Below are 15,139 nucleotides of genomic sequence, written 5' to 3'. Positions count from 1 at the left end.
ACTCGAACATGACACACAATGATGCAATTTATGTTACCAGATTATATAGGTATATTCTTGCTTATCCAATGAGCACTGACAACTAAAATACAGTACTAGTTACATTAATATTTATGTATTTCGGTTTATTATTTGCGAGAACAATTATTAGCAGACATGTTTTCCACGATCAGCTGTTATCTATTTTTTGTCTACAGATGTGTAGCAATAGAATTTATATATATAGATATTTTTCAAGGTAGTCATTTGGCTACCTCTGAATTTTAGACAGTAGACAAACTGAAATTTAGGTCGCATTGTCGACCGTTTTAGTTGTAACCTTGAGGCCTGATAATACACAACATTGCAAGATATTTTTAATAAAATAGATTTCTGAGTAAGCCCTTCAAGCACATGTGACCAGGAGTGAGTGAGTGACTTGGGTTTAATGCTCTTTTAAAAATATTCCAGTTTTACCTTGATGTCAGCATAATGTGGGAGGAAAGCCCAAAGTGATGCAGTTCCTCGATGTTTACCACCTTAGTGAAACCCACGAGAACAGCTACGGTGCTGACAAACCTATGAACATAATCCATGCAACCAGGATTCAATCCCACAAACATAGGTTCCTGGCATGCCCAAGGGATGCAACTCTGCACATAGAATATGTCACGTTAGACGACAGGGCCACCCATGCCCCCTTGGCACCAGGAACTTTTTTTAACCTTTACAATTTTAAAAGTTCCATTAGAGCTCTAATGTTTACATGGAATTTCGAAACCTACGACATACGAATGACAATATCCTACAAAGCTTACCATAAGTACTCCCTGCTACTTCTTGCATATCAGCTCGTATCAGCATCCCATTATTGCATCCATCACAAAGACCTCACATCAAGGTTTCAAATTAAGCCATATGGCATCCTACACGTTTATATACTTCCAGTGCAATGGACAGAAGAAACAGCTGTGATGTCTATTACACTGCCGCCACACACAACCACTCAACCATCGTCAATTACTTCACCATCATATCCACCTTAATACCACTTCCATAGACAACTGGAACAATTTATGGCCCATCTCCTTGGAAAAAAATTGGATCGGCAAGAAAAAATTAATTATTAATATATCATGTGAATGATCAGAGGTTGGAGTCAGTTAGACAGCGGATTTGAAGAGATTATTACATGACAGTGGTCCTAAAAGTCATCGAAGCAAGGACTGTTAGCTACTTATCTTCTATGATTAATCTACATTGATGTGCTTTTGGTTTTGTCTTCTGAGATGGTGTCTTGAGATCAAGTCTGTGTTAGGTTTTAATTCAAAAGCCTTCCTTTTCCTCTCAAACTGATGAATATTTCATAGAGGTGTTATTTGTGGTACAAATTGAATCCATTGATTAAGCATACATAAGATATAAAAGAGCAATTGTCTGAAACTGCTAAAAAGCACATTCATTACTTGAAACATCAGGATCTTGGGATAAATTTGCCTCAGAAATTTTTTTCCTTAGTCATGCATGTTTGAAGGAACATTTAGTTTTAAAAAAAATTCTTGTTTGCTGGGATTTATTACAAATGTATATCATATCTTCATACCTCGATTATCAACTCCATTTGTAAAACTGACACAAGGGAATAAAAAATATGTAAGTGCATGTAGGTCTTATGCTGCAGCCAGGAAGATTGGTGTTTTTTATCATGGGTTTGATGACATTGTAGCATTGTATTCAGTACAATAATGTTAAAGAAAGCCTCAGACTCTTTGTGGTTCCTGTTATCAGTAGAATACAGGCAAACATGGACCAAGTCATCATATTAGGTATAACTATGTTTTAGGGCTGGTACGAATCCAAATTTACTTCCCGGGTACAACCGGTCCACCCTATTACCCGACCCTACCCGGGTACCCGCTGTAGGTCTCAAGACATAGGTACCAAATGTCCTATTGGGAAACGTTTGACCATAGCCCTGGCAAAATGTATTTAGATACAGGTATAAAATCATCTGGTCATGCATACGCTGAAGTTGACTGAAGTTTTAGCTTTATGCAAACATATAAAGTCAGAAGGAACGTGTGCATAGTCGGAAAGAAATGTGATTATTTGTCACATAGAGTGTAACCATTGAGTTCTAGATAATTTTTGCCTTTAAACAATATAATCACGTGACTAACCACAGGTCCGGGTTGTCCTGTGGGTACCCGGGTCCTACTCAGTACCCACCCGACCCGAGTACCCAAGTTACCCGTCCCAGCCCTACTATGTTTATATGAAATAAGATCTTTTTAATATTTTTAATACAGCCCCCCACATGACAAGAGAAATATACATAAAATTCACATCAATGTTTGATCGAAACATTTGATGATACACTGGATGCAATCAAACCTTGTTCTCATTGACAATAACACATCATTTGATTTTTTAACATGAGACACACCTCACAATGACATGTAGTGTTACCTTCTACAGAGGAAAGGTTAACTCTCTGATGCCATTAGTGGGAGGGATTTCAAACCATGTCAACAAACTGCTCTTTGATGTGAAATGAACAAACTCTTGTCTATATCAACTCTTGAATTACATCCTTTGAAGTGATGGAACATGCATGATTGATTTCGTTGCAATGAACACGCACTGACTGTTGATGTGGTGGCATGACAGTCAAAGGAATGGTTAATATCACAAATACATTTACTGTTAAGTGACTGGGTACAAGTAGGAATTACAAAACACGATTCAACCTTCCTTGTATATTTATTGATTATTATTGGTTCTTAAGTGTTTGCTTTAAAGGATGACAATGATGCAAGTACCCAGATTCCTGTAGTTAAGCATAGATGTCAAGTGGACTTTAGAAAGAATTTATCCTTGAATATTGATGTGATGCGTATGAGTGAGTGAGTTGGGTTTAACGCCGATTTTAACAATATTCCAGTTATATTGCAGCGTGTCAGCTTAATGTGGGAGGAAAGCCCAAAGTGATACAGGTCTCAGACGTTTACCACTTCGGTGAAACTCATGAGCACGGGTATCGTGCTGACAAACCTAGAAACGTAATCGAGCCAAATCGGGATTGGAACCCACAATCATAGGTTTCTGGCGTGCCCAAGGGACGCAACTCTGTATAGCGAATCGCGGCGCCTTAGACGACTGGGCCACCCGTGCCCCTGATGAGTATGACAGGATGAGAAATAAGCAAGATGTCAAATAAATAACTTTTATGTTCTGAAAGAAAATGAACAACATCTGTGTTTACATTTGATTCTGTGTGAAAATCTGGTGATTCTGAGTGAAATTCAGGTGATTCTGAGTGAAATTCAGGTGATTCTGAGTGAAAGTCAGGTGATTCTGAGTGAAATTCATTCCAGTTAATGGGAGACTGTGCTCCATTGTCTTGTACTAATTTTACGAAACTTAGTAGTTTTTGACTAGTAATTAATACTATGTGTGACACTGAGACAAGGAATTAGGCTAAGCAGCAATTAATAAATCATATCATATAATCATATAAATCATACAATTTAACTAGCAGACAAACACACATGTATTTGAAGAACTTTTATCAAAGCTGTCAGTCACCCAAAGGCTAATCCCTCTTCAATAAAACCATTCTCTACAGGAACATGCCACACAAACAGTTTAAAGTGACTTTCTCCAAATCACTATTCATATCAAACATCCTCTAAATCGACACATGCATATGAAAAGATGTACATCAATGGTTAAATTAATAATAGACATTAATATATTGAAGAGACATTTGAACACCAGAAGTTGAAAAATGAATCGATGATTGCATTTATTAAAGGAGTATCATTTAATAAAATGTCTATCTTAAAGTCCTATTTACAGCATATTGTTGATGAGTTCACCAACTTGAAAGCATATTTGGAGATACTTTTCACATTTGTGTTCTTATCTCAAAATTGGTGAAATAATGCATAACCTATTTCAACCATGCAGGTGAAGTAAGCGTATTTCCGCGAAGTTGGGTACGTGGAAACAGTGTAAAGTGACGTTGCACTGGACGTGCAGTAACGTCATTTTCTATAAGAAAATGCCAATACTCACCAAAATCTGCACTCGAATCGGAGACCGTCATGATTGTCGGTGGTCAGTAACACACGATCTATTCACAAGTTCTGAACAACATATCGCGACTTGTGTAGCCGACACTTCACTCTCACAAAGACACGTTTTGCACGTGCTTCTGTTTACGTGTTGATTTCACTCGAGTTCCGCACCACTTCTCAAGGAAATACCCCAGCTTTCACAGGGGGTCCGACAGGGCTGAGGTAGTTGACTCATGACATTCTGAAACAAGAAAACAGATACATCAACGTTCTCGTGTTTCTTACACCTATCAACTGTGTAACGGATATGTTGATTAAAACGTGGTTGTATCTCAGTGTGTGTTATTTGAATACTATTTGTTATTTTTCGTTACTGAGGCACAACGATATCCCTTTCGGTTCTCTCGGGAATACGGGTGGGTTGATATATACCGTTGCTATTAATAGCTGGGCGGACTGTATATTACCCTTTGAACCGATAAGCTGTTGGGGATTATCCCTTGAGTGTTTATCTCTCTAAGCTCTCTTCTAAGATAATCTGCTATATATACTACACACGTACAGTGAGAGATTGCAGACCTTCCTACCGTATAGACCCTTGGCGTATTTCACATTTATACTACTTTTATTAAATACAGTGAATCTTCAAGGACGAAAAGAATCCTGACCGGCACTACAATGACTGTCGTGTCGAAACGTTTGTTTCCGTCGATGGTAAGAATGGCTCGGCAGTATTCCATGTCTGCTAGCTGATTGCTGAGGACCGGTTACAGTGTGTGTCCCATTGTGTATCGCCGTACCTCATATAGTCATCAAATTATCAACCACCTGTTTGTCCCCCCCCCCCCACACACACACACCTCTCTCTCTCTCTCTCTCTCTCTCTCTCTCTCTCTCTCTCTCTCTACAAGGGTAGAGCGTCCGCCCGGAGAGCGGAAGGTCCGGGGTTCGATCCTCGGCCGCGTCATACCAAAAGACGTTAAAAGATGGTACTTGTTGCTACCCTGTCTGGCGCTCGGCATTAAGGGGCTAATACAAGGACTGGTCGGCTCGGAGTCAGTATACTGTGTCTGAGTGGTGTATTCATGTTCAACTGCGGCATGGTATCTCAGTGGGCTAGCACTATAAATCAGTAGCACTCCGGACTAGTACAAGCAGCCACACACACACGTGCATGCTATATAAGTGCAATAATCTTGGACGCGACGTCAAACCCAATTTCACCTCAACCCCCCCCCCCCCCCCCCCCCACCACCGTCCACACTCCACACCCCCACACCCTCTCTCTCTCTCTTTCACACACACACACACACACACACACACACACACACACACACACACACACACACACACACGAGTTCCCAACAGCTCCGTGCAGTGAGTGGTCGCTCGTTTATTGCCACTAAACCCCAACACTAAAAATATATGGGGCAGGCGCGGTCGCATTGTTTTTCCATAGAAGCATGATCGAGGTGTGTCGTTTCACTGACAAGTTATTAAGCCTCTGTGATAAATCATGCAGGCCTTGTTTGTGACGTGAGGACATCCACTTCACAACACCGAGTCATTGAGCGGGTTTCCTCTGCAAAAGCAAAGATTCTCAGTTACATCGCGATTAATGAGGTGCCATGTCCGCACTTGAACAGAACTTCTTTTCCATCCGTTGGTGATTACACTTAAAACCCGTTATTAGTTATATAATCACAGTCAGTCGTCTAAAACGTGAACAATGAAACCACCCCGTTAATACGGAGGTTCTTTTCCCAGCTAAACCGCCCTTATTAACAACATTAAGTTTCGCACTATGAACCATACATGATGTGTCCCCCAAAATATAAAATTCCGGAATGCTGGGGTAGCGGATAAAGGGAACCCGGTTTAACGGGTGTCCGATGTATTTGGTTAGGATATTGTTCCTGATCAAACACAGCCAAAATATTGTTGATTCTGAGAGATAGAATGTCACACACGCAAATAATCTCTACAGTCCCGCCTATTTACTCGAGCCATATTTCGCAATGAGGTTGTGATTGAAGGGCAGGGCTGTTTCTGCAGTGGATGTTATCTCCATGTTACGGCGCGGGGAAAACAAGCGCTCGCTTAAAGTATGTCAATGCACAAAACCTACACGCTGGTGTATTGTTGTTATATTGCCGATTACGGCATAAAATACCATTCATCCACTCACTGGTGTGAATTCAGTCAAACTGTCAAATATACTCAGAGGCAAAAGTAACGGAACGGGATTAACGCCATGACGAGAGAATGTTATAATCATTATGTTTCCCCGAAAAGCGCATTTAAGCCCGAAACAGACACAGTACTGATGTACACTTTGGCCTTCGTCCTTCGGGGTCGGGGTACGATGACATACCAGTTCAACCAGACCACAGGGATATGTTTTGCGCTCCGGAACCCCTGGGTTATAGCATTGATGTCGAGTGCATGATGTTCATCTATGTAGTTGGTTTTGCTGATTGTGGATATAGTATGTTGTTGTTTTTGTTTTATGAATTCTATTCGACAAGAAGTCAAAGGAAAAAGAACGCAAGTGGATTTTGTTCCACTTAACGAACCAGTGTGATAAATTTATGTTCTGTTTCTTCTGAAAATAGTGTATACACTAGCAGGGAAAAATCCTGTGCAGCATGAAAAATAACTTTAAAATATAATTGCCATGTTTTAGTTTAGAATCATGCATGATAAACCCATGTACAAACACATTGTCATGGTTACGCATGATGAACCAGAAATTGCACGTGGATTCAACGCATTGCATGCACAAAATCCCACGAGTAAGAAATTCGTCACACATTCACAGAACACGTGGGGTCGAGTCAATTGAAACACGGAGTAAATCGTGGTAGTGAAAATAACTGTGAAATGCAAAACTTTGTTGACGGCCTAACCTCATTATGTCATGCCACGCCTATCTGAAAATGGGGCGGTCGGGTAGCCTAGTGGTTATGGCGTTCGATCGTAACGCCGAAGACCCGGGTTCGATTCCCGACACGGATACAATGTGTGAAGCCCATTTCTGGTGTCCCCCGCCGTGATATTGCTTGAATATTGATAAAAGCGGCGTAAAACCCTACTAACTCACTATCTGAAAATGTGGGGTTGCGTGCAATGGCATTGCTTGGAACCGGAATGCTTGAAACCCGAATTGCACAAAAGGTTGTTGTTTGGAGTTTTGGTGTTCATTGTAACACCATAAAGTCGCTCTGGGGTCGGTACCAACAAGAGCAACACCAGGACCGACCACGTTCTGGACGTCCACGAGTAACGTCACGTCGGCAAGATAATCACATCCGTCTGGTTCACCTGCGAAATCGGCTTTCAGAAAGCCCACAGCATCTCTCAGCTTCCGACTGCAACTTCAGACAGCCCGCAGCATCCCTCGGCTTCCGACTGCAACTTCAGACAGCCCGCAGCATCCCTCAGCTTCCGACTGCAACTTCAGACAGCCCGCAGCATCCCTCGGCTTCCGACTGCAACTTCAGACAGCCCGCTGCATCCCTCGGCTTCCGACTGCAACTTCAGACAGCCCGCGATATCCCTCGGCTTACGTCCGATTAGTCCAAGGACTGTGATAATAAATTATTAGAGCATATCCGACCACGACGACCAGCTGCATGCTCAATTTTGCTGCCACGTCATCAAACTGAGCGACTGACATGGTCAAGACAACATCTGATGTTCAGGTTGCAGGACTGGAGGTTTGTCCTCTTCGCAGATGATTCTAGGTTTCACCGTGACAGCAGTGATGGCCGTCAGCGTGTTTACTGACGTCGTATGAAAGGTTACGCTGACTGCAGTCTTGTTCAAAATTTTACATTCTGTGGTTAGCGCCTAATGGTGCGGGAAGGCATTATATCACATCACAGAACCCGATGAGTGGTCATCGATGGCAATGTGACAGGTATACAGTAACGTGACGTGACGAAGTTATTCGTCCAAACCAACCGGTGACGTTGGTCTAACTTTGACAGGCCTTGGTCCAAATCTGGAATTACATCCCTCAACCATCTTGTGTGGTCGATGAGGTGCCGTTGTCAAGCTTGTGTCACTGTTAAGTTAATGGTGGTCATACCCGATGCTGACTTGTGAACTGACAATTGACCCCAAACCACCTTCAGCCTGAGGTGACGTGTGCATCCAGAGGACTAATACAGAATGACGCAATTGGAACACGATGACGATCAACCAAGTTAGTGAGCCTGACCACCTCGCCTCTTACGACAAGCATAGGCGGCAAGTATGGATTGCTAGAGACCTATTCTCTACCCGGAACTTCACTGGTGTGGAGTGGGAGAAAGCCCCATAGTGATGCCTGTCTAAGATTTTTACAATCTCATTGAACCTAGACTTTTAAATCTCTAATTTTAATGAGATAAAGACATATACTACTTTGGTGAAAGGTGAGGTGAGGTGAAATGGGGTTTAACGTCGCGTCCAAGATTATTGCACTTATATAGCGACGTGCATGTACGTGTGTGTGTTTGTGTGGCTGCTTGTACTAGTCCGGACTGATGCCGATTTATAGTGCTAGCTCACTGAGATACCATGCCGCAGTTTAACACGAATACCCCACTCAGACACAGTATACTGACTCCGAGCTGACCAGTCCTTGTTTTAGCCCCTTAATGCCGAGCGCCAGACAGGGTAGCAACAAGTACCATCTTTTAACGTCTTTTGGTATGACGCGGTCGGGGATCGAACCCTGGACCTTCCGCTCTCCGGGCGGACGCTCTACCACTAGATCACGGAGGCGGTCTACTTTGGTGAAACCCACAATCATGGCGATGGTGCTGACAAACCTAGAAATATATTAAGGGCGGATTTGTGATCAAACCCATGATCACTGATTTCAGGTATATCTTACGGCACAACTCTGCACAGCGTATTGTGGCGCCTTACTCGAATGGATCATCCGTGACCGCAATTATGCAATAAAGTTTTTTGGGAACTGGAGTTGTGTTTGCAACTGGTTTGCCTGGTCCGGATTCGCAAATTTACAGCCCGAGAAGATGCAGATGAAATATCACAAACTGCGGCGTTAAACAGCATTCGCTCACAGTGAACGCGAATATTAATGATGCCCCTGCTTGCTAATGTACCAAATGCGAAAAGGAGTGTCAAAATCAATGTTCTTACAACAAGCAAGAGACACGGACGCCCACGTTAATTAATGCCGCTTGTTTGATAACCATATGTCAAGCTTAGCACTCAAAAGATGTAATACCTAATTAAGCTTGTATTTCCACAGCATTAGCCATTACAAGCCTACCTGTCTCCTAATTAGAGGCTGATTATAATTGATTTGGGATCTTTATCCAACAGTAACGCTTCATAAACGCCGCTGCTCTGATAGATGTTTCCACGAAAGGAGTGTTGCAGCTGATAAATCGTCGGGGAAGTTGCGGGGGCCCTGACCGGATATACATCACTGAAGTCGTGTTTCTCCAAGACGCACGTCCAGATCTTGTGGGGTTTTTACGCCATGAACAATATTCTATCACTATCACAGCGGGGGACACACATTGTTCCCATCTAGGATTTCAAACCCTGACTTTTGGCGTGAAGAGCGAACGCTTTTAGCACTAGGCTACCTGCTAAGATCTTGAGTACAGTGTCGTATCAGAATAGGTCTTCAGCAACCCATGCTTACCGTAAGAGGTGACATTTTTTAAATATTTTACACATGTCTTACATCTAAAAATACACCCTAGATACAGTTAAATGTGTTCAGTCGTACTTTATGAATAGCAACATATTCTTGCTCTAAAAGGCGTCTATGCTTGTCGATTATTTAGTCATATTGCTGGAATATTGCTGAGTGCGACGTTAAACAACAAACAATCAAAGACATTTGGATTTGAATAAGTGAGCAATGCCATTCAAATTGAAAACCTACATTGAATATTAGGGTGCTGCAGAGTTTAAATAAGTTTCAATGTCGCTTTCAAGATTATTACACAAAGTCTTATAAAGCGCGCGTGTGTGTGACTGTGTGGCTGCTTGTACTAGTCCGGACTAATGCCTATTTTATAGTGCTAGCCCATTGAGATACCATGCCGCAATTTAATACCACACTCAGACACAGTATACTGACTCCGAGCGGACCAGTCCTTGCTTTAGCCCCTTAATGTCGAGCGCCAGACAGGGTAACAACAAGTACCGCGGACCTTCCGTTCTCCGTGCGGACGCTCTACCACTAGACCATGGAGGTGGTCACCTATCTGATATCTTTCATGATGACTTCTTAAATTATGCAGATCGTTTTGCGTCTCTTTTTAACGACTTCAATGGAGCGTGTCAGGGATTCCCGGATGAAAGCACCTCGCAATTGTCTGGAACTATTTCCTCTTTAAAAACCATTGTGGCATTTACGTTTGGAGAAATTGTCGCATGTTCCTGGAATGAAGAACACGTGTTTCGGAGGCATTATTGAGCTCTAAATGCAATTTAGACACGGAAAGTCAGTTATGGCTGCAGATCAGCTACAATAAGCAAAGTTGGCGATCATTGAGTCAAGAAGCAAGAAAATCCAGTCTTTTGACTTTACCATGTCGATATTTCAAATCAAATCTGTAGCAAAAGGAGAATGAGACAATGATATATCTCTTGATGATCTTAATCAGATATTCCTCAAATAATATACCCCAAGGGTTCTTTTTCTTATAAAACGAGGGCTTGATGTAATAGTCCGTGATGAAAGTTCGTCTGAAAATCCTTGATTGTTAGAGTCGAATAAGTACCTCCGAATTATTTAAACATTTTTAGCCGAAAGGCATCATATAATGCCAATGAAACTTCAAACGGGTGATGATCAAGGAATATTTCAGAAAAAACAACCAACATACTTTCCAGCGATTCGGACAACGGTTATACTTCCAGGAGTTTCCGAACGCCTCTTACTACGAATGACTATGGTCTCAAGACAGGTTCGTTTTATGTTCAACAAAAAAAAGTCATATATGCTTTTATGCCTGGTGTCGGCATTGCCCGACGGAAATGGCTCAGAATTTGAATCTTTAAGTGTCAAGATACTCCGCTGGAAGTCCAAAGCTCTTAGTGTCATCGATATAAAATCGTATTGATTAAGGGTAGCCACCATTCTCAGTGCGTCAAAACGCATCCATTGAACGTAAGTGTGCTTGTCGCCTGTGGAGGGGGAGAGCGATAGGCCATGTTTACTTGCGATCATTAGGACAGATCACCAAAAAACGCTACCGAAAAAGTCAATTGGGCAAAGGTTTCACGGGAAATTTTAAAGGTCGAGTTTTTTGTGTGAAGGATTTATGGCGTCAATCGAACGCCGTTCCCATGTATAACTGCAAGAAACGCTGATTGACTGGTCAGTGATGGAAATTCGATATAGCTGTGTATAGAAAAAGGCACGTTTGATGTTACTGTGTATAAAATTACCGGAAAATACACTAAACACCAGTCACTGGTGCTTGTTTATATTGTGAAGAGTGTCCTATTTAACTTAATGTTCGACTGTTAAAAGGTTGGAACTTCATTCCCTGGGGAGTAAAAACGGAGTGGTATCTGTCTGGACATAGATAAAGTTCAACCTTTGTCATAGATATTGCTTAACGCTGACGTTTGACGTTTGACGTCATTAAATAAATGACGTTACAGTAACATGATTACGTTGGGAACAGACCTCTTTACCCCCGCCCCACCTCTTCCTCGCCCCCACCTCCTACATTCCCCCACTCCTACAATACATCCCATTGACATTTTTCTTTGCCCATATTTTAGAACCCATTACAAGGGACTAATTAATAACATAGACATGACATTCCAGCTCGAAAAAAACCCAACTGGGATCCTTATAAAAACACAGCGTATGGTAAGTAGCTACTATTTTGAGAGATATCGATACAGCTAGTCTGACAATTCATTATTGCGTCGGAGTCTTTCGAGTTAAGTTATTTTTTTACATCGAAAAAGACGCTACGGAAATCCGATGGCCGGCGACACAGAGAGCGGGGTCTTGATGCTACCAGTAGCTTTCGTTTACTGGCGACGGGAAGGCTTCCTGCTGCTGATGAGTCGCTACACAGACGCACGACGCAGTATCGGGTACAGGATAGCATATTTCAACGGCGAATTCCAGAGAAGCTTGCGCTGAGCCTAATGACTCTAAAAAGAACAGCACAGCTCTTGGGGACATTAAGCCCCATAGACCTCTGCACACTGCGACAATAGACCATTAAGCTTGTCGCCAGTACATCAAGGCAAGGAGATTGAACACAGCTGGGAAGAAGAGGATCCGCTGTATGATAGAAAGTTTTGAAGCGTTGTTTTATTGCATTATTTCCAACCAAAGGGATCATATTTTGAAATGATATGGTATGCCTGGGGCCATTTTTGACAACCAGTCTTGAATAACTTCAGAAAGGAGGAAAAATTTGTAATGTCATCAGTTGGGTTCGTATGCATTAGAATAAAACTTTGTACAGTTAACACATCTTATAGACTTGTAATAATTCCAAGGTTCGGCCAAACTGTCCAAATGCTAATTTGGACGTTTTCGAGAAGCATTTTCCCAGTTGTGGAAAGTGAGAATCTATCATGAACCAAGCTGGGGTTTTTTAGTTGATATAGCCTCGGTAAAACTCAATACAACATGTGGTTGAAGAATCGTCTTTGGTCTTTGGGTGTACATTTTCATAGCTATATTGTCTTAATGGTAAAAACATCATCGTTCCTATTCACTCATTTTGGCCATGCCACTGTACCTAAGTATGTTCAGGCGACAGAAAGACAAAGGGTCTCTTTCGTAAATTAATTTGAAATAATTTTTGTAACAATGAATTAGCTATTCCTCGGTTTTTTTCTGTCTTTTTTTTCGTAGACTGCTCAATCCTTTTTTGTCAACCGCAATTCAGAGCAATCCATATTAGAAATATTTAAGTAAAGAAAATCTTGAGAAACATTTTGGTACCGATGGTGTGTTTGGAATGAGCGTTAGTGCCAAGTTCTTATTTAGCGTTGAAAGAGTTTTAAAAAGGTACTTTCCACGGATACCGGATCTTCCCGAGGCAAGGGAGTTAACTGACTGTAAAAGTGGACTTTTAGAGCCAGTTAACTCCCTTGCCTCGGGAAGATGGGATACCCGCTGTGACAAATACTTCAGCAGTAAAATGGCTGCCAGCTTAAAAAGGGAGGAGGAACCATTATCATCAGTTTTTGTTAAACCCTCGATTACGGGCTTGGTGCTGGCAAACCAAGGTCTCACTCAAATCGAGGTGATTCTCGGATCGGACTTTCGCACGTTAACGGGCCTAACTAGTTCCGGCTTTTTAGACAAGGAGGCGGTCGGGTAGCCTAGTGGTTAAAGCGTTCGCTCGTCACGCCGAAGACCCGGGTTCGATTCCCGACATGGGTACAATGTGTGAAGCCCATTTCTGGTGTCCCCCGCCATGATATTGCTGGAATATTGCTAAAAGCGGCGTAAAACCATACTCATTCACTCACTCTTTAGACAAGTGGGCTACCTGCTCGCACCAATGCGTCCAGATTGCCATGTAGTTTATAACACTTACATGTAGTGGCCACTTGTGCCACGTTGTTTCCATGCTGGTATTTCTGCAGTCATCAAACTTTACAACGACAACCCGCTGTAGCCTTAATAGATACCCTCTGGTTAATTTTGTTTTGTTTGTTGTCAAACTCAGATCTATTCCAGCTATATGACGTCGGTCTGTAAATCATCGAGTCTGGACCAGACAATCCAGTGATCCATCATGAGCGTCGATCCACGCAATTGGGATACGATGACATGCATCAACCAAGTCAGCGAGACTGACCAACGTTGGATGCTTCTTACGACGAGCACAGTCGTCTTTTACTACAAGCATGGGTTGCTGAAGGCTTATTTTAACCCGGATCTTCACGTGTCTCTGGTGACGTTCAGGCGTAACCGTTAGTGGGTGAGTTTTTTTTGTTTATCACGCTTTGAACAGTATTTTAGTCACACCACGACGTGTTAGTTTAATAAGGAAGGAAAGCTCGTTTACCCTAGTACGGTTGCGGAGCTGACAAACCTAGAACCATAATCGGGGCGAATCTGGGATTCGAACCCACGGCCATTGGTTTCTCTGGCACTATCAAGGGACACAACTCTGCACAATAAATTATCAGACGACTGGGACAGCCGTGCCTTACCAGCCGTTTAATTAGAGTGAGCATGTAGGAGCTTGCCTCGGGGTATCGCGGTACTTGTCATGTACGCTAAACGGAACAAAATGCACTCACTAACCTTTATGTTTATTCGTGTTCTCTGTATCAGATATCATTCATGTTATCAAACAATGCATATTTTACTGATAAAAGTTCTTTATTTACATTAGTAGCGCCGAGTAAAAGCCGGGCCTCGCGCTCTGTTTGACAAGGGAGAGAACTCCATCGTATCGCGGTACAGAGAAAAGTTGTGTATGGAGGTCCGAATTAGACAAAAAGAGGACATAATTCTACCAACCACTTGGTATGATCATGCCAGACATCAGTGTTTGTCCAGACAAGTGCAAAGACAGCACAAGTAAAATTCTAAATGTGTAATCAGCAATAGGTATTCAATGCATATTTACCGAAAAGTAAGAGAAAAATATTTTTATAAGTCAACATCAAAATATCAGAAATGATATTTTAAGATTGTTTAAAAATAATTGGATGACAATAATTTGTCACAAAATGGAAAAATGTTAAATGTCAACAATAAATATACAAAAAGCACTCCTAGTATGCCCAAAGTATGTATTTATCTTTTGGTTACTAGTGAAGAACGTATTACTAAGTTTGGCATTATGGCCCTTATGATCTCCCAATAGATTCTGGGCACAGAGCGTGAAAAAATGTGCGGACTACGTAACTTCCGTTACCTTATTAGTCGCCATGAATATGCAGATGATCTAGGTCAGGTCGATAGAGAAAGTTTACTTGGGGAACTGTGGGTTATATCGTTGGCTATTGATAGATGGGGGTAAGGCAATATTACAACAGATGCCAGAAATATGTATCAACGGATTAATAACTGCTTACGTACAGCAGACGGAACATTC

The 15,139-nt window shown here is 42.0% G+C and overlaps 1 protein-coding gene across 1 annotated transcript in view; it reads right to left on the bottom strand.

Annotated features, from left to right (window-relative positions):
- LOC139473564 (synaptotagmin-7-like) overlaps nucleotides 1-15,139 on the bottom strand; it is a 422,936-nt gene that overhangs the window by 270,206 nt on the left and 137,591 nt on the right. The window contains exon 2 of the mRNA XM_071256214.1: nucleotides 4,060-4,302. Coding sequence (XP_071112315.1) covers nucleotides 4,060-4,090 — 31 coding nt within the window. The 5' untranslated portion in view covers nucleotides 4,091-4,302. The remainder of the gene's footprint in view (nucleotides 1-4,059; nucleotides 4,303-15,139) is intronic.

Source organism: Haliotis cracherodii, unplaced genomic scaffold, assembly GCF_022045235.1.
Source record: "Haliotis cracherodii isolate W230 unplaced genomic scaffold, xgHalCrac1.p SCAF_3, whole genome shotgun sequence".
NCBI classification, from domain to species: domain Eukaryota; kingdom Metazoa; phylum Mollusca; class Gastropoda; order Lepetellida; family Haliotidae; genus Haliotis; species Haliotis cracherodii.
This window is presented reverse-complemented; position numbering and strand designations above follow the sequence as displayed.